General features: G+C 47.3%; 1 protein-coding gene across 1 annotated transcript in view; it reads left to right on the forward strand.

Moving 5' to 3' along the window:
- The window catches only part of LOC125758642 (uncharacterized), an 86,011-nt gene extending 65,534 nt beyond the window's left edge, over positions 1-20,477 (forward strand). Inside the window, exon 2 of the mRNA XM_049416062.1 lies at positions 20,200-20,477. Within this exon, the coding sequence (XP_049272019.1) occupies positions 20,200-20,477 (278 nt within the window). The remainder of the gene's footprint in view (positions 1-20,199) is intronic.
- Positions 20,478-21,061: the final 584 nt, after the last annotated feature.

Here is a 21,061-nt window from a genome sequence, read left to right on the forward strand (position 1 = left end):
CTTACAAAGCATACACAGCTGAAAATAGTCTCTTCTTTTTCACAGCTGTGCGCTCCTTTTTTTCCTAGTCGCAACGACACTGCAGAGAAAGCGAGAATGAATTATTCACATCAAGTGGAGGCCCGTGCGAAACGATGAATTTCTGCCATAATTTTGTGCACTTCGTGAAGGCGCGCTTAGGTCCGTGCCAGTAGAAAATATTAGGTCCATCCCGGTATAATTATCAGTGCTGTGGGCCTACAGCTTCCAGCAATGATTTCTAAATGGTGACGCTTAATTTTATTTCTTCATCAGAGCAGTTCAGCGAAACATCGCTGCATAGAATAATGAACACTGAACTTCTCAAGACTTACTAAGATCTTAGGGCAATGATAACCCGTAACCGCGCTGTCTTCACGAAGACAGAAGATTTTCAACACGCAATGCCGGGCGTACTAACCACCAGGAAAAGCGTGCTGGCATTAAATTCCACAGGAAAGGGGGTTTCCCTTCCTAGGCATGAATATTCTTAAACCATACATGAATTTAACAATGTAGCTCAAACTTCCTGTTATAAACAATTCGGGACACTCCTAAATTTGATTAAATGCCGAGCATTTCTTAGTGAACCAAATGCACTTTGAGCGCTTCTATCTATCTATCTATCTATCTATCTATCTATCTATCTATCTATCTATCTATCTATCTATCTATCTATCTATCTATCTATCTATCTATCTATCTATCTATCTATCTATCTATCTATCTATCTATCTATCTATCTATCTATCTATCTATCTATCTATCTATCTATCTATCTATCTATCTATCTATCTATCTGTGCAAATCACTAAGTTTACTGAAACGTAACGTACAACTGTTTCATCAACGACATTACGCCCTGATATCTGGGCAGCAAAGAACTCTATGTGAAACTGCCTGCGTGGTTTCGCTTTACTTTTTTATCTAGAACGCTGTATATTTGGGTCTCAGTTCACGTGGTGAGGTAGGTGCAAATCAGAACTCGCTCTGATTACATCGGTTTTATTGAATTGCGCAGTCTGCAGCGGTTCTGGCTGCGCCTAGTCTTCCAATAATGATAATTAGTTTACGAGGTGGAGGTTGTTCTCTGGCGGTGTTTGGTTCTTGATTATGTTGTTCGAATGCTTGGTCGCTGTTTAGTGTATATCTAGCCCTGAAGGCCGGCACGTGCCTGGCTTTCCAATGACGGTGCTATTTTTCTCTTCGGAGCAAGAACTAAAAAAAAAGTTTTGGAAAAATCAGAGCCTTCGTGGATCTTTGATGGGATCTGCACTTGGACGGAAAGTGGGCAGAAAGCAGTGGCAGTGCGAGCGCGCCGCATCTCGTTTAGAAAAAAAGGGAAATAAGAGCAAACGGCTGGCAGAACGATGATATATGTTTATGGGAGCGCCGCAGCTATTTTTCCCTGAATGTTAGTAATCGCATTACTAACTCGGAAGAGTCGGCAATTCTGTAACGAACATGTTTCTCGGTCACTCGGGCGGAATCAGATGCTGCCGGCAGACAGTAAAATATCCATTTAGACTGTACGTGCACGTATATTGACGCTGAGCGATGGTGTATTACGGAGAAAAAAACCTGGCTGATCCCTCTGTCATAGGAATCGGTATAACACGAAAGTGAAATGTGTCTTCACTGACGTAGTTAAACGTTTGTTGTGGATTCTTTCGCCCTAAGGGCGAAGGAATGAATGCTACAGCAACAAGTTGTAATGTCACGCGAACAACGGCAAGCAGCTCGAAACTTGCAACGCGCTGCTCAATCACAAAGGACGCACGGAACGAACATACAAGATTAGAGCGAACTGTCACATTTGTAACTTATTTCTGCGTGAGCACCGCGCTCCTTTTGCAAAAGCGGCCGCTGCAGTGGGCCAAGTGACCTTTGTGCTCCCAACGCAAGACGTACGAAGCACCGCGATCACGAGATAAGCGCACGCACGAGCGACCACGCCCTGCAGAGGCGTTCGCTCGTCGCAACGGCGGCGACTATTAAAGCGCGCTCTTCGAGCCCTTCGCGCCATCGCGCTACTGTTAACGAAAACACGCTGTAACACGGATCTCTGAGTATCGCCACCGCAAATGGTGTATATAAATAGCTCGCCGTTAGCAGTGCGAATAACGTACCGTCCGTGGCCGCATTGTTTCGCGCTGCGCGCCACGGAGCGAGGGGTCGTGAGTTCAATTCACGGTGACGGAACTTTTTCTTCTGGTTTTTTTCTTTGCCCGCTGTTAGTCTTTCTATTTTACAACGTCATATCCGTGACGGAAATACGTCAGTGGAGCCGTGGTGGACCCCGGCATAAGACACTTTCGTTTTAAAAAAGTAAGGCAGCACTGCACTAGCGGTGCCAAGCCTGAAGGAAATGCGGAGCTGGGTGGCCTTCTCCGTTTCTCTTTATTTCAGATGCGAAGCATCTTATGAGCGAGCTTGCTCCGGTGGCGTTTGCGCTCTATTGCGCATGCGCCTACTCTCTCTCTCACTCTCCTTCTTTACGCTGGTCTTCGGTCGCCTTCTTTCATATCCTCTCCCGCGCTGCAGCCGCGCTGCAGCCTCTCCTCCCACGTGATGCAACCACGCCGCAGCCAAATACAGCCTATAACCCACTCACTCCTCTCCCTCCCCCATTTCATGTGTATATAAGCGCGTGTGCTCGGTCGGCTTCCGTCATTCTCGCTTCGCTCCCGTTCAGATGAGTTTTAACGTCAACGTCGACGCCAGTTGCAGCAGCACTCCAACCTCTGCCGAGATCGAGATCGTCGCGAAGCAGCAGCAGCGCAGGGTTCGCTACGTAGTGATAACACAAACACTAAGTACAAACCTCACATACGAACGGAAAAACGCCGAGTGAACGTAAACAGAAACTTGGTGTGCACCCCCAATGCTGCTTCACATCCCCTCATGGTTCCCTTTAGTAGGAGATGGCGTAATTTCTTTCTCTTTCTTCGTCCCTTCATCTTTCTTCCTCACTTCCATGTATTTTTTCTATAACTTTTTGTCTCGGTTTACTTCTATTTCTTGCTTTCTCGCTATATATAGATCTTTCCATTTCTCGCTTCTTATTTCTTTCCGTCTTTCTCTTTCTGCTTAAATATTTCTCTCTCTTTGTTTGATTCTATCTCTTTCTGTATTTCTTCCCTTTCGTCCTCTCTCTTTCCCTCTTTCTATTTATTTCTACGCTATGCTTTACTATCTCCCCTCTCCTTTCCCTCCTCCTCCCTCCACTTACATTTCCCACCCCCTTGATAGTCACTACTATACAAAGCTACTTTACGTTCTGCTGCCGTGCCTGGATAGCTGAATGGTTGCGATGCTCGCCTTTGGATCGCAGTTACGCGAGTGGGAATCGTGAAGAATTTTATCTTTCTCGATGAATTTCTCTCTTTCTCCTTCTATCTATCTCTTTGTTTCTCTCTTTCTGTACTCGTGCTCTCACCCATCAGAGTTAGTGCATCCCACACCGGACCAATTGGCGCACGTGTTCTGGGAGTGGAGCAGGTGAAGAGGAGGACGAGGAAGGAGACGACGAATATAGCGCGTGGCGGTTCAGGATGATAACAGTTTTCTGTTAGCCCGTCACGGACTAAAACTCGGCTTAAACATCTGCGCCGTTAAAAGAAGCGTGTAAGTGCATCTCCGGTTTAAAGAGTGAGACAAGGAGCCTCACTTAAGAAAAGTAGCAAAGAAGGGCTAATTGATCGAGGATGTATTGCCGATGCGCGCTCCTCTGCTCAAAACGTATTGCGCGGAATCTCGTCTCCTGCCGAGGCTTTTTTCCCATGCATGCACAGTGGATTGTGGATGTTACAATTATGGTATGTGCCGACGAAGTTTCTTAGAGGAACGTAGCACATGGTAAACTTACTTGAACGGTAAAACCACCAGTTCTTCTCCACGACACTTGTTTATAAATGCGTAGTCGACAATTGTGTATATTGCCACGCCCGCTCCTTCTTTTATTTTGATGTGTTCGAGTTTTACCAGCAAGGATGGTAATCAACGCTCGACGCTGGCCGCGAAGCAGTGTTCGAGAAGCTTCACGATTTTAGTAGATCGTTTTGTTAAGATTGCGCGCCGCACGCGAATGTTCCAGCTTTGTCGAGAGATAACGCCTCCACCAGCAATATTGCTGAAAATTCCATAGCGCCTGTATAAAAGCCGACGCGCTTGACCGCTTGTCAGTTGATCGACGGACGACGCCCTGTCCGCCGCTATCATTGTACAGCGTGTATTGCTGTAGTTCTAGTTCTCATTTTCCGGCCACAAGTTCGGCCAAATAAACAGTTTCATCCTGCAAACGCCGACTGCTGTCTTCGTCGACGTCACGACCACGTGACATCAGGTGGAGGTGCTGCTTCTTCCATGATCCGGACGCCCCCGCGAAGCGCTGACCCAAGCCCAAGCCGCGACGAGGACGACGGCAAAGAAAGCCCGGATCGTCGAACGAGCCGCAGGCAGAAGGGACTGCAGCCAGAGTACGGGCTCCTTCTCGAAAAAACCAGGCACCCCAGATCCCAACATCGACCGCAGCGACGATGACCGACCCCGTACAGCCTGCGCCGATCCTTCTCCGGCAGCCCAAGGAGCCGCCAACCTTCCGCGGGTCGTCGTTTGAAGACCCGGAAAGCTGGCTCGAAGCCTACGACCGAGTCGCCCATTTCTATGGCTGGACAAGCGAAGACAAGCTACGACATGCGTACTTTGCCTTGGAAGACGCCGCTCGTACCTGGTTCGAGAACCAAGAGCGAACCCTGACGACGTGGCACACCTTTCGCGCCAGGTTCCTTGCAACATTCACGAGCGTCGTCCGGAAAGAGCGTGCTGAGGCTCTGCTCGAGGCCCGCGTGCAGATGCCGAACGAAAACGTGGCGCTCTTCACGGAAGAGATGACAAGGCTGTTCCGTCATGCAGACCCTGCCATGCCCGAGGACAAGAAGGTCCGCTTTCTTATGCGAGGAGTCAAACAGGAGCTCTTCGCCGGGCTGATGCGGAACCCCCCATCGACAGTTCAAGAATTCGTCTCGGAAGCAACGGCCATCGAGAAGACGCTCGAGATGCGCACCCGACAGTACAATCGCCGCGCATTCTAAGACAGCGCAGCAGGTCATGCCCTCGGCGTCGACGACTTGCGCGTAACGATCCGAGCCATCGTGCGAGAGGAGCTGCGAAAGCTCGCACCTTTTGCACAGCCCGAAGTGACGTCGATTGTGGACGTTGTACGCGAGGAAATCCAACAGTCACTGGGTGTTCCTCAGCCGGCACCGCCGCAGCTGCAAGCAATGAGCCATGCTGCTGCAGCCCGACGCAACGCCCCCCCTCCTCACCCACGTCAAGACGCCGCGCCGCACCAGCAGTTCCGCCGCCAGGCACCACCGACGTCATACGGCCCCCCAGCCGGTCAGCGATACACGCCGAGGAAGACCGACGTTTGGCTCGCCCCCGACCATCGTCCACTCTGCTACCACTGCGGAGAAGCCGGTCACACCTACCGCCGCTGCCATTATCGACAGATGGGACTGCGTGGGTTCGCCGTCGACGCGCCGCGTCCACAGCAGGGTGAACGACCACGTGACATCGCGGACTATCTGGCAGGAGCGCAGTGGACCCCCCCGAGGACCTTCCCGATCGCCGTCGCCAGGCCGCTACGCCTCTCCCCAACGCCGACCATACACTGGCCCAACCCGGGGCCGGTCACCTAGCCCGCATCCGGAAATCTAAGGGCAGCAACCGATGGAGGTGCGGTTGCTGTACGACAAAATACCGAAGACGCTCGGCCGCCGACGCCGCCGTCATGACGAAGGCTTCAGGACACGACGCGAACCTCGCGGACCGAAGTAGACCTGACGACGCAACGTGGAAGCAGCGGAACAAACCGACGTAGCCGTGACCCGACGCCACGACCTAACTGCAACGCAAGACGACGAACTAGCGACCTCGACGTTCTTATCGACAGCCACAGCATCACAGCCCTCGTCGACACCGGAGCCGACTATTCTGTCATCAGTGGACCGTTCGCCACGAAGCTGAAGAAAGTTAGGACAGTCTGGGAAGGCCCCGAAATCCTGACAGCTGGAGGTCACCTACCAACGCCGGAGGGAATCTGCACAGCGAGAGTCGCCATTAACAACCGGATTTATCCCGCGAACTTCGTAATCCTGCCGCGTTGCTCGAGAGATGTCATCCTTGGTATGGACTTCTTAGGCCTTCATGGTGCAATCATCGAGCGGAGGTCTAAGTCAATAACACTGTCCGCGGAAAAGGCACTACCGCCGCACACTCCGCCAAGAAAGCATGCCTTGAATGTGCTGGAAGACCAGGTCACCATTCCCCCTCGCTCCAGCGTCATCATTTCCGTCGGCACTAAGAAATCAGCAGACCTGGAAAGCGTTGTTGAAGGCGACCAACACCACTTGATTAACCGCAAGATTGGCGTCGCAAGAGGAGTAGCAGAGCTGCGGGCAGGGAAAGCAACAGTTATGCTCACGAATTTCAGCAACGAGTACAAGCACGTGAGCAAAGGCACGACGGTCGCCTACATCGAAGAAATCGTAGAAGCCAGCAATGCTTTCGGCCTCACCGATTCTCCCGAGCCTACTCCGACGAATAAAGCGCCGCAACCAGCTTTCGACATCAATCCCAGCCTTCCGAAGCACAAACAAGAACAGCTCAAAACCCTGCTCTTGCAATACAAGGACTGCCTTTCGTCGTCGTCAACAATTAGGCAGACTCCCGTGGCAAAACATCGCATCATAACAGGGGAAAGCGCCAGACCACTCCGTCAGAGCCCGTACAGAGTTTCGACGCGAGAACGCGAGGCCGTGAAGAAACAGGTCGACGAAATGCTACGCGACGACATCATCCAGCCGTCGAAGAGTCCGTGGGCATCCCCGGTGGTGCTAGTGAAGAAGAAGGATGGGACTCTACGTTTTTGCGTGGATTATCGTCGCCTGAACAAAGTCACGAAGAAGGACGTGTATCTCCTTCCCCGGATAGAATACACCCTGGATCGATTACACAACGCGAAGTACTTTTCGTCGATGGACCTCAAGACAGGTTACTGGCAAATAGAAGTCGACGAGAGAGACCGAGAAACGACTGCTTTTATAACACCAGACGGCCTGTTCGAGTTCAAGGTCATGCCCTTTGGTCTTTGCTCGTCACCTGCGACTTTTCAACGGGTTATGGATACAGTACTGGCCGGCTTGAAGTGGCAGACGTGCCTCGTGTACTTGGAGGACGTCGTTGTGTTTTCCTCAAACTTCGACGAACACCTTCGGTACCTTGAAGTTGTACTTCAAGCAATCAAGACCTCCGGACTCACCTTGAAGCCTGAAAAGTGCCGCTTCGCGTATGAGGAGCTCTTGTTCTTGGGTCACGTGATCAGCAATGATGGTGTTCGCCCGGACCCGCGGAAAACAGCTGCCATCGCTGACTTCCCGACGCCCACCGACAAGAAGGCCGTACGCCGTTTTCTCTGTTTGTGCGCCTATTACAGACGTTTCGTCAAGGAATTTTCACGGATCGCCGAGCCACTGACGCAACTCACGAAGGCCGACGTCGAATTCAGGTGGGAGACGTCGCAAGTTCAAGCATTTCAAGAATTGAAACGACGCCTGCAGACGCCTTTCATACTTGCGCATTTCGACGAATACGCTGATACGGAAATCCACACCGACGCAAGCAGCGTAGGACTCGGCGCCGTCCTCTTGCAAAAGACCTACGGATTCGAAAGGGTCATCAGTTATGCTAGCCGGTCGCTATCAAAGGCAGAAATCAACTACTCCACAACAGAAAAGGAGTGCCTGGCCATCATCTGGGCTACATCGAAGTTTCGCCCCTGCCTATACGGCCGGCCCTTCAAAGATGTGAGCGACCACCACGCCTTGTGTTGGCTCGCTAACTTGAAGGACCCTTCAAGCCTCGCACGGTGGAGCCTACGACTTCAGGAATTTGACATAACCGTCGTTTACAAGTCCGGAAGAAAACACTACGACGCTGACTGCCTGTCCCGCGCCCCCGTCGACCCATCGCCGCAGGACGACATGGAGGATGACTGCTTCTTGGGAACCATAAGTGCCGAAGACTTCGCCGAACGACAGCGAGCGAACCCAGAACTCAGCGGCCTTGTGGAATACCTCGAGGGCAGGACCACCGTTGTTCCCAAGGTATTCACGCGAGGACTGACGTCGTTTTTCTTGCGCAACGGTGTTCTCCTTAAGAAGAACTTCTCGCCGCTTCGAGCCGATTCCCTTCTCGTAGTGCCCTCGACATTGCGACCAGAGGTCCTCCAGGCTCTGCATGACGACCCGACGTCTGGACACCTGGGTGTTTCTGACACGCTCGCAAGAATACAGGAAAAGTACTACTGGCCGCGCCTTGTCGCCGACGTAACTCGCTACGTCAAGACCTGCTGGGACTGTCAGCGACGCAAGACACCGCAGACTAGGCCCGCCGGACTTCTGCAGCCTATCGAGCCACCACGACGGCCGTTCCAGCAAATTGGGATGGACTTACTGGGGCCGTTCCCGACGTCCAATACCGGAAACAATGGATCGTCGTAGATACCGACTACCTCACTCGCTACGCCGAGACAAGGGCCCTACCCAGAGGCAGTGCCGTCGAGGTAGTGAAGTTTTTCGTTGAGAACATCCTCCTGCGTCATGGCGCCCCAGAGGTCCTCATCACCGACAGAGGTACGGCGTTTACTGCTGATCTAACTCAGGCAGTACTGAGATACAGCCAAACAAGCCACCTCCGGACCACAGCGTTCCAACCACAGACCAATGGCCTCACCGAGCGGCTAAACAAGACCATCACCGACATGCTGGCCATGTATGTCGACGTCGCAAACAAGACGTGGGATGTCATCCTTCCGTACGTGACCTTCGCATACAACACGACCATGTAAGAAACGACGCAAATGACGCCGTACAAGCTAGTCTACGGAAGGAGCCCGGCAACGACGCTCGACGCAATACTACCAACCGCCACCGACGAAGGCGATCTCGACGTTGCCGCCTATTTGCAACGCGCCGAAGAAGCTCGACAGCTCGCCCGCCTGCGCATCAATAACCAGCAGAGGGTCGACAGCCGTCACTATAATCTTCGACAACGCCACATGGAGTACCAACCCGGTGACCGTGTGTGGGTCTGGACGCCGATACGCCGACGTGGGCTCAGTAAAAAACTTCTTCGGCGATACTTCGGCCCATACAAGGTGCTTCGACGTCACGGCGCTCTTGACTACGAGGTCGTCCCGGACGACATTACGAACTCCCAACGATGCCGCGCACGACCTGAAGTCATCCATGTCGTGCGCCTTAAGCCGTTTTTTGCGCGTTAGCGAACCTGGGGACTCTACTTTTTCCTTTGTATTGTAATTTATTTGTGTATGCACTTGTTTTTTTCCTTTCCATGTTCTGTTGCAAGCAGAGGGGGGCAGTGCCACGCCCGCTCCTTCTTTTATTTTGATGTGTTCGAGTTTGACCAGCAAGGACAGTTATCAACGCTCGACGCTAGCAGCGAAGCAGTGTTCGAGAAGCTTCACGATTTTAGTAGATCGTTTTGTTAAGATTGCGCGCCACACGCGAATGTTCCAGCTTTGTCATTTTCCGGCCACAAGTTCGGCCAAATAAACAGTTTCATCCTGCAAACGCCGACTGCTGTCTTCGTCGACGTCACGACCACGTGACAATATAAATGCGCTCGTTCGATGACGGAGGGGCAGGAAATAGAAAATAAGAGGCAAACGAGGACGTATAGGTCGAAATCAACTGTGACTTCTAGGTTTTCAGATGTTTAAATAATACCCATATGGAAGAGCCAGATCTGAGAAAATGCAGGTTATGTGCATATTGAGCTACGTAGCTCACGCAAGCAGACTTGTTTGTACCATTTTTGTGACTGAGAGCATGCACATGGTGATGTATCCGTCGTACTAATGTTGAATCCGCTAGATGCACACGCCTTAACTTTTTTCTTCAAATGAGAAGGGGAAACCGCCAGAAATCATGAGACTGACATCATAAAACTCTCCACTATTGTACTGTTACATTTATCGCAATTGTATGTCTGCCAATCCATAAAAAACCAAGATGTCAGGCTGAATCACTTTATCCGTTGTCTGAATAGTTGACACGGAGCTCGTGCAATAGTGTGACGCATGCTCACATTAAACAGCCCATATCATTGAGATTTTCGCTTATCTTGAAAGAAACGACCAAACTAACAATTTGAATGTTCAAACCATGTATAGAGTGGATGCAATGAGCAGCGCAAATGTTTTTTTTTATGTGGCATTCACAGCGTTAAAATTCAGGCTTCCTTTTTTCATTTTGTGTCTGATATTTTAGGGGAATTCGCTTTTCCTCACTGTACTTTAGAGCATCGACGACCAAGATCCTCACATGGGGAAAAGTAACATCAAAATTCTCCCGAACCTTATTTGCTGGTTATTTCAATCGGCAGTCATAAAATAACGCAATAATTGTTTAAAACTGATCAATTAATCAAGAAAAACACTCAGTGATCTTTTGGCGGAACTATATCTTGAAAGCTTTACGTAGGACTTATGTAAGTCACGTGATGCATTGTAATGGATTCTACATATCAATGTGTCTAGAAAGCTTCACATTTTTTTCTTTCTTCATTTCGACTGGCGTCTCTAGGACCTTACATACAAAACATATTAACATTGTCAGGAATGCCTTATCTATTTGTTACGCAAAGCATCAAGAGAACACGATAATTATATGAAGCCCTTTTCCCCCCAGCAGGCTCTTAGGGCAAACGAACGGCCGAGAGTGGCGCCGACGAATCCTTTATTATCTCAGCGCCCTTCTTAGAAAGAAACCAAATGAAATTTAAATACGCAAGTGAAGGTGGGAGACAAATGACATTACCAGCAGGCCTCCCGGGTCTGCGTTGACCGCACAGTTTTTGGCGTTTGCTCTTCCGAAGAACAGAAAACGCCATAATCTTCTTTCTAAGCAGAAGTTTACTCTTGCAAAGCCGATAAGTGGGGGTGATGTGGCTGAAATTCACATAAAAGCCCCCTTCTATCCGCTTTCTCCTGCCACACTTTCAGTGACAATCTCTACTTCGTGCATATCAGATCTCAAATGTCAGCCCGATGCTTGCTTCATTGCGAAGAGGAGCAATACTAACAATAATAGTTGGAATAGCACTGGGTGGAGGGTGGCTGACACTGTGGATAACATCGGTGTATGGGAAGCAAGTGTATGAGTGCGAATGGTCCGGCCGAGGAGAAAGTCACCAGAATGAAACTGCAGTATGACTGTGCGTAGTGTTTCGACCTCACCCTTTTAGCTCGATAGAAAATATATGAACAATCTCGACAGAAGTTTGCTGTCACCGCCGGCGTCATGATTCGTACAAAGACCAAATCGAAAACATCGACCCGCGTATCGCATGTTCTACCTGCGGGTAAACGCGCTAGCGCTGGCGACGAACGCGATTGAAGCAGAGATCAAACGAGCCATCCATCTCCATCGCACGGAGGGCGCATGTAATAACATCACCCAGCGTGCGAGTCCTTCCGTCGACTGCTCGTCAAACAGAACGGAACTTTGATCAAAGGGCGCGGTCACGAGTGCTGGTGCGGGCTGTATCTCGGCAGACATCAGAAGACGGGTCGTATAACTTTTTACGCGCTCTGCTATCTCCGCTTCGCACTGAGACGACAAACTGCAGGAAAACCACTTTTCTGCCTGGAGCGGCCATATTTCCTAAAACCTGTAGTGGTAGTAGTAGTAGTAGTAGCAGCAGCAGCAGTAGTAGTAGTAGTAGTAGTAGTAGTAGTAGTAGTAGTAGTAGTAGTAGTAGTAGTAGTAGTAGTAGTAGTAGTAGACAAAATTTTGTTGGATATAAGTTTTCTGGACAAGTGGGTAGGGTCCTCCAAGGTCCCACTGGCGCTTGCGGCTCGCTTACCCTTGCGGTCCCACTGCCCTTGCGGATCGCTGGGTTTGGTCGAAGATAGCCAGCTGGCTCTACCGATCCCTGCTAGCAAGTCAGGCCTCCCACTGCAATGCTCAAGATGTCCTTAAAAGCGTTTTGTAGAGTTACATAAGATGCAATCCCAAAGCCGCTAGGCTTACTTCGTATAACATTACAATATGTTGCTATCGTCTTCATTGCGTCGCTCTTGTGGCGAAACTGTGATTTCTTTATGTTGTCTGCATGTTCGAGAGTGCAAGGGCGATGGACACGTATAACCATGCGCAAATCATAAAGACACGTTGAGCAATATGTGATTTCCTGGTACGCGCTGGTAAACACGAACACTTAGATACTTACACACTTAACGCGCACTTTGCTCTCACTTTTCTTTCGAGCGCCCGCCCTTTGACTTGGCTCCTTCGTTGCAAAGCCATACCATGCAGAGTGAGGAATGGTGAGCCTGTCATGTGCGCTGACCGGAAAAATATATGACTGCATGGCACTCAGTAACGACCTTTTTTTTTATCCTCGCTTGCTGGTCATTTGGTGGTAGTCCTCCTTAGATTTTCCGTATGAGTTCACTAGTCAGCCACACCATGTTTATGCTTAAATTTTGTATGCTTCTCATCTTTCTTACGCTCTAAGCTCATCGCCCGGTTAAATTTTGTTTCTGTCTACTTGCCAGTGTCGTTTATTTTCTTTTTCTTTGCTCAGTACGCTACAAGACTTGACTAAAGAACAGAAGAGCTCGCAAATTTTTTAACGAACAAAATACTTGAGGGTTTGAAGAGGCTAGCCCAGACTTTCACTCATTATGTTTCGCAAGAATCGAAGTGCACTCTACTGGAGTAGTTCGACTATTATATAACCAATCCTTCTTCGAGCTATTTCAAAGCAGTAATAATAAACTCCCCGTCATGGAGAAGGCTTCAGCGCCCTCGCTCACTCTTCGATTCGAGAAAAGCACTGACTGCTAAGCGTGCGCTGTGTTCAGTCGACTCGAATAAAGCTTTTGTCTAGCGTCATGATCGCTAAAGGACCGTCACGTCCGGTGGCTGGCACAGCTTTTGCTTAGCGTGTTTGTTACTTTTTTATGTTTAAGAGGATAGTCTGAGATGTATAGATATATACCGCATCTTTTGAACATATTATTCTCCGCAAGGTTTCTGCTTCAGTAGGCACAATGAATATGCATTTCTGAGTTGAATGTACTCTAGTGAAGCGTCACATACTCGAAAAGAGCGCAAAAGAGCAGCTAAGGAATGACAGGAACTTTAAAAAGAAGACAGTATTGGAGAGCGAAAAATATATACGCCATCCACGTGTCTTACGACAGGAAAATCTTCGGTAGGCGCAAACTGCAGTGCCTTCTACTTGCTACTTGGTTGCTTTTATTTTTCTCAGGGTAATTTCATTGATAACTTTGCAGGGAAGAAGACGGAAAAGAAGGCACAGAGGCACAGTTTTTGGGGGAAGACGAAGAGGAACAGAGATAGAAAGCAATGGCGACCGTGTAGGCTTCATGATTCTTGGTGTCGCTACAAAGCTCAATAGAAATAATACATAATATTAAATTCCCTGTCATTGGACATTATACTAAAAGCAATCATTTTGTTTATAATTGCGTCGTATTGTTGTGCAAAAGGATAATGCGCAATTAACGCAATTCATACACACTGTCTGAGAACTACAGCTTGCCCAAGTGAGAAAAAAAACTGCGCATGTTTTGCTCATGCAAATAACAGAAAGCTAAAGGTTTCAGCACTTATCAGCTATTGCCTTGGTTGTACTGTAGTACGTAGATCGTTCTATGGTTTATACTATTTTGCCGCTCGCAGTACTTTCTAGCTTATCACTACCATCGGTGTATGCGTCGGCGCATTATGCGCCTACTGTATCAGGGATCACTGTCATTTTGTCGTAGATTGTGTGGCAAAATACTTTGAATTTCTTCAAAAGGTTTCTAGCTATTGCAAGAAACTTCTGTTGTTTCTCGTACGTAGAATACCACCACTGGGAGCTCTTGTATATATAGAAATAACTCGTTTTATCGTGGCCACTAATAGCAAAAAATAAAAAAAAAACTAACAAAAAATGCATCATCGGCGAAGAATACTATATCTTGGGTGCTTCGCATTAGCCCTATATATAGCGTGCTGCGTGCAGTAGCAGCGAAAATTTATTTAGCTTTAAATAAAATTCTTGATCGACCAATTTCTCGCTTATGGCACCTTATGCTACGCTGTGCGAGGAAGAAAAGTGATGTCAATTTAAATAGGACAATGCTCAGACACTAATCAGGCACATCCTCTCACTCATTATCAATTCGACAAACACGCAAGTCATCATAGTTCATGATTTTACGATGACCAGACAATTTTAGATGAAAGCCTGAATAGAAGCATCGCGCATCTTATTGCTTCAAATTTGCTTTAATAAATATTTTAAAATAAATATGGCGCTATCTCACAAATAAATGCATGCAGTTGCGGCTTTCAGTGAAGCCTACTTATCGTTTTGTTAAATCACTTTTCATGCACTTAATAGGCGCTAATCCTGGCGAGGCAGTTTGTAACGACGCCAATGATATAATTAGCTTCCTGCGAATTGCAGTTGTGTCTGGGAATTGTGGTGGAACTTCACATACGTTGTATTCAGATGCTGAAACATTAACCTTTGCCTGTGAATTAACTGCAGGTATTTGCATTCAGCAGTTTTCTAGCCTCATGCTCTGCATCCAGAAGGCAGATTTCGGAAATAAAGTGAATGTGTGACATTGAAGACAAAGTGATGATAAGTATAAAACTATTAATCAATTTAATGCTTTCACGAACCTCTACGTGGAAAATTGATTCTTTCATGGGAGGGCTAAAAGCACGGCCAGCTTGACAGAACTTGTTAGTCCGTAATGTAGTTTTTTCTGGTTTTTATGTATTGAAGGAGCGCCTTCATATCAGACAGTATTCGTTGGCACAGCGTTATGGCAGAGAGAAATATGTCTCGCTTCAAAACTTACTGTCCAGTACGCCAGTAGACCTCCGAAACATTTTCATTTCGTTTCGTTTTTAGACATGAGGCCATAAGTTTGATATAATTTCCAGCATCTCGCGTGTTCAATTTGTTTTTCCGCCCTCTATTCGTCCTGCCATACTTGCATTCTCCGAACTCGACAAAAAATGTCTGCTCTGCCTATTCCACGAGCTTTTCATCTCTTTTTTGCACTTCACATATCAAGCACGACGTTTTTTATTCCGTGCATGTGCAGCACAGCGCGCGCTTCCTTAGGCAGACGGCGCGCTAGATTACTGGAGCGTGCAAATCTGAAATTCAAGACGGTACCACTGTCCTGGCAGGCAAGATTCAATTACTTCTCATATTCAGTGAGGCGTTTGAAACTGATCTGGGGCCGAACGTTTGTGAACAAAACCCCAGATATCAAAAACAGGCGTATCTCTTTGCGAAGATAGCATTTCTTCCGAAGCCGCCGTTCAGTGTTGTTGCTATCACAAATGTTGACATATTCCTTTCCGCTCCGCTTGCGTGTCTTACAAACATCGCATAAGTCGAGGACAACCAACAAACAAATGGCAGCGAAGGAATGCATGCTGCTGCTGTCATGCGTGCACGCGCATTTCGGGATGGCAGCGAATATGAGCGAAATATACGATGTTTCAGTGATAACTTTAGACAATAGATCCCACTAAAAGAACAATGATTTATACTGAACTGCATAGCCGGCTTCGCCCCTAAGCGCATTCTGCTGCTGAATATCAATATCTTAGTGAGACGGTGGCAAAGAATGTCGTTAGTACGACGAACAGATTGTCAGTCCTGGAGAATTCTGTGAATTTTTGAGCGAAAAGACGTTTTGGGGAAAATGGTAAGCTTTCTTTAATACGCTAATGCAAGTGCGTGTGATCTAAAAAAAAAAGAAACAAGGTGCAAGGCTTCACTCTCTTTGATGTTATCGTTGTTTATACAACTTTACATATGGTGTATAAAGGTGGTTTGTCATGCGCTGAAAGAAAGCCTCGCTTAAGGGCAGTCACCGACGAAAGCCAAAGAAAGCCTGGCGTTTCAGGGCAGTCACCAAAATTTGTGAGAGCTCTCTTATCCGCAGATATTTCTGTAACAATGTTCATTTGACGACAGCAGCATTCGTTGACGCAAGAGAATGTGGATACTTCGCTTAATAGGTGTAGTATTATGCCTCGATTATTAGGCTCGAATGTGAACCTGAACCAACAAATGTAAAAGAATTTTAAGTTGTCACATGGTATGAGAGTGCATTTAAGGGAATATTTATCTCTAAAAGTTAGGCAGGAGTACAGTGAGAGTATCACCGGTCTTTCTCATGGAGAAATTTTTCAGATTTCAAATATACTTGAAGGTGAGTTTTCCTGCAATGGTTAGTTAGCGCTACGAAACCAAGCCGTAGTAGTTGAATTGTATGTATCTTCATGCTGCGTAGTGTGATTGTTCCAACTGAACATTGACCTTCAGCATATTTTGGTAGTGTTTGTACTTACTATGCTTCAATTTTTCCTTTTTATTAACACCAACCAACACCTAACGTTTTTCCTAACCAACCAAACAAAAAAAAAACACTTTCGAGCTGTCATTTCATATCAGTATGCATAGGGATCATCTGCGCTATTTTATTGTATATAAGCTCTTCATCAGTTCTTCATCAGCTTCACCGAGCACCCCGGATGGTGTAGCAATTATGTTTCAGCCTTAAAGGCCAACTTCGGCGATTTTTTGGCCATGTCAAAGTAATGGCGCTTTTATGTTCCTGAGACGCAGAAATACTCGGCAAATTGGAGAATAATTTTAAATGAGCAAAAAGGCGCAACACCGAAACCGAAACCCAACCGAGTGTACTGTCTACGTATGACCTAGACGTTGTTACGAACGAACCGGAAGTCGTGCAAGGCATGCCGGTCACGCCGGCGCGGAGTATGAAAACTGTGACAGCCGGGACGACCAGCGAAGCGCCGGCCAAACCTACGCTGTCTGTCGCCTTGTGCACAGCAGACGCTTGCTGTAGCGGACGAAGCGCCAAAGATAGCGGTGCCCTCGGCTGCGTCACTTCCGCCGCCTTCCCAATACTGACGTCACAGACGCAACGTTGCCAATAATTGTGGTAAGCCAGGAGGGCGTTTGCAGACAATCTTTAAAATTCATTTGCAAACAATCTGCGCATGTCTCAAGCCTGTAATTTGGCATAAATGACGGAAACGTGCAAAGGAACGTACCCAGCGAATTTCATTGAGATCCATCGACCTCAAAAAATCGCCGGAGTTGGCTTTTAAGCATAAGTGTGTAGGTTGTATTTACAGCTGCTCTCGTAAACTTGAGAAGATGGTACCAAGTGTAGGCGTAAAGAGGGAAGAGCTTCTCTGAGCCTTAAAGAATCCAAGGTATCACTACAAGAGCCGCTGGTACTAGCAGCTTCTTGTGCGATTGTATGATTGACGCGTGCGCACAGCATCACTGCAAATGGGAGAGTACCTAGTCTATATCACGTCTTAATTCCTTCAGCTCATGCGAACGCGTATTCAACAAGTTGCAAAGAGCCGTGATGCTCCTTTCTTCTATGCCTGGTGTACAAGGGTATTTTAGAACTGCGTTGTTCGACATATATTGAGCAGCGCAAAAAACACGTAAGTGAATAGGTAATGCAAAATATAATGTTAATTTTCGCGGAGGCACTATTAACTCGTTCTACTTTGCATGTATATGCTCTCTATATATGCTCCGTCCAACAAATATCCATTTCTTTAAAACTGCCTCCGGTAGGTTCCCTGTCCAGCATTATCGGTTCATATTTTGTTTTCTTTTACACAGTCTGCATGCTTGCAATAAGAGAAAATGCCAGCGAAAAAAAAAAGTCGACTTCATAGCACGCCCTGCTTTGTGAGTGTACAAAAGCTGCGAGCCTGGACAAGGAACATAAAAAGGGTGAGATGCACTCCGAGCACCCATTTCGGCGGGCCTCTGCAAAATCTTTTTTTTGTTGCGGCACTGTCGCTACTTCTTGCTGCTTCATTCATATAAACTTTTCACTATTTTGCCATCTCCGAAAATACCGCATAAAGTAGGAGATACACGCAGGCATTTCTTTTCACGAGAGCCCATGGGTAAATAGCCCAACCAGGCAACTCCTGATCAGCGACGTCTAATATATATATATATATATATATATATATATATATATATATATATATATATATATATATATATATATATATATATATATATATATATATATATATATATATCTTAATTTCTGCGCTTGTTTTTCTCTTTTGACTGCGTGTTTTTCTTATGACTTTCCAAAGCGTTCTATTATTCGTCGAAAAGAGGCTTGGAGAATAGCATCCGACTGGCGAATGTATGGGATTTTGATCAAGCTTACTGAATTTTAGTTTGTTAGAGTGTTTTATTTTTGTTTACAACCGTCACAAAAAGCAGGAGCAGATTGGCTTGCCTTCACACTCGCCTGAATTTTTGTTAACTAGAAAAGCATCCAAAGGTAATAAGATACCGTGAAAAGCATCGAAAAGCATCATTGATGGCAGCGATGAGAGCTGCTTTTCTGAGGCTGGAACATATTTTCTGTTTCCGACATCTACAGTAGCTTGTTGTAACAGGCGAAGCTCATTGAAATTGAGCATTACATTCACTGAAAAAAGTACGCTAGTATTATGCAGGTAGTTGTACACTTTTAGGCGGTGTAGTTTTAGGGGCGAAGCTCCTTAAGGCGGCACCCGTTCGTCCCTCGTAGTCGTCGTCATCGTAGTAGTCCGTAACAAGTCTTACGCTTTGACCTCCAAGGTGGTGCCGGTGGGAGATTTCTCCTGTGCGTTGTTGAACAATAAAAAATTCGCAGCGTGCGCGTTAACTAAAAGCCGAATTCTTCTGTCTCTCATTCCCCATTAGCAGCCATTGGCATGTTCCAGTAGGAAACGTTAGTAGAAGTAGAAGTGTAAGTGTTAGCTAAAAGCCGACTTCTTCTGTCTCTCATTCCCATTAGCAGCCATTGTTTGCCTCCAAGGTAGTGCCTGGTGAGATTTCTCCTGTGCGTGATTAAACAATAAAAATTTTGTTCAAAACGCCGTTGATTGATGAAATAAACCAACGAAAGACGCCAGATGTTTTGTAAAAGCAAAACGAAAGAACGCCAGATGTTTTTCTTAAAGTGTAGTAGTAGTAGTTGTATGTAGCCACCTCGCCCGATCGTCAACGGGCGAGGTGGACCGGCAACGGCGCGAGGACCCTGCCGTACGAGAGTTAAATCACACTAAAAGACATACTTTGCGGGCGATACACTCTAGTGAGCTTTCAACTTTTCGTCTTAATGTACATGATAAAGAAATTATTTCTACGAAAAACGCAAGGCACACCTTGAGCAATATATTTGGTTTTGGGACGCTAAATGGAACCATGAGGCGATGCGAAGCCGGAGCACTTGCACGATCGCGTTCCGTTGGCTTTCGTTGGGCATGCTACCGACCTCGCGTCGTGGAACGCGCGTCCTGTCTTCCCTCTAGCCTTGCCTTTAACTCGCACAGGGCGAGCGGGGAATGCGGTCGCTCTTGGCGCTCTTTCGCTCGGGAGCGGACTTCTTCCTTGCATTTCACCGATCACAAGTGATAATGAAGGGACCACGTAAACCAACAGTGCAATAAAAGTTTGATGTTTAATATATACACGATGTTTCACACTCTTTATATTATGTACTGGGCGCTTTTCACGGAAGAGTTTCACGGTTTACAGATGATTCCCTCCGTAGCTTCGCCCCACTCATCATCATTCACCCCGTGGATATGCTGTGATTTTTTTTACTTGGCCTGCAAAGCTTACTGAAATAGATCAAGAAGTCATAAAGAAGCGTGAAAAAAGAAACTTGAAACAAGCTCGCTGTGAGAAGTCAACAAGCCTCGCAGACTTGCATTTTCGAGCACAAACATCAGCCTCAAATGAGCAAGGCACTCGGGATATTCTTATCTAACAGAACTATTTCTTTTGTAGTGCTCGTAGGTCCGTATGACATAGCGCGTATCATGCGTTGGTGATGTCATGCTTTGACAGAATCGCACAGTCGGCTCTCGACAATCGACATTTTAACGTCGTCAGGCCAAAAATGTTGACGGCCTAATGAATCAGTTGTTTACAGTCAGAGCATTGGATATTCTTTAAACCCCCGAAATTCAGGAAGTTCTGTAGGAGATGGCAGTGGCAGTACTGTACATGCCAAGGCTCTTGTGATGGAGACGTCGACGTCTTCGAAGTACTTCATCACGGTAGAAATTGCCTGGGTGACCATGGTGAGTCCGCTGGAGGCCGCATTCGAGGTAGGACTGATGACCTTTGGCGCCGATGTGGAGGTCGCTTGGGCTGCGGTACGAGAAAGTGAGTCCAAGGGAGCGTGGACAGCGTCTCTTGGCACCGAGGAAGTGTCCACCAGCAGAGCAGTGGAGTCGGTGACCTGAGCTGTGTGGACGCCTGTAGATGAACTATTTGAGACAGAAGCGGTCGTGCGCTTGGTGGCCGAAGCCACTGTAGTATAGAAGCAGCGGAACGCGAAAGTGTGCGTCCGCTACGTAGCACAATGTGCGACGGCAGGTCGTCGCGCAGAGGTTCGTTGGACGACTGCGCCAATTTATTGCAGAAAGACGAGAGCAGAGACAACGCCTGATCCCTGGGCTGGCTGTTCTTATTCTGCCCCTTTCTTTGCTTCTACGTACTCCGTGCTCTTCGAGCAAGCAGCCGACACCCAGTGCCGTTCTTAACCCTGACGAGGGTTACATTAATGTGTGTATTCAAATTGTGCAGTGGTTGATTATGGCATCATTATTTGCTTGCGCGAGTACGCGTTTGGGTCATTTATTATTTTTTTCACTTACAATGGTGTCCGATATTTGAATTTAGTGTGTAACATGTGCATACCATGGAACCATCAAGTGATTAAGTGAGAACACTTTATTCCTATTTTGCTAAATATAGGTTATCCTTGGAGTTATGTTCGGGGGAAGATTTCACCAGTGTGGATCAACGGTGAATAATCGGCAGACGG

Source organism: Rhipicephalus sanguineus, chromosome 5 (assembly GCF_013339695.2).
Source record: "Rhipicephalus sanguineus isolate Rsan-2018 chromosome 5, BIME_Rsan_1.4, whole genome shotgun sequence".
Classification (NCBI taxonomy): domain Eukaryota; kingdom Metazoa; phylum Arthropoda; class Arachnida; order Ixodida; family Ixodidae; genus Rhipicephalus; species Rhipicephalus sanguineus.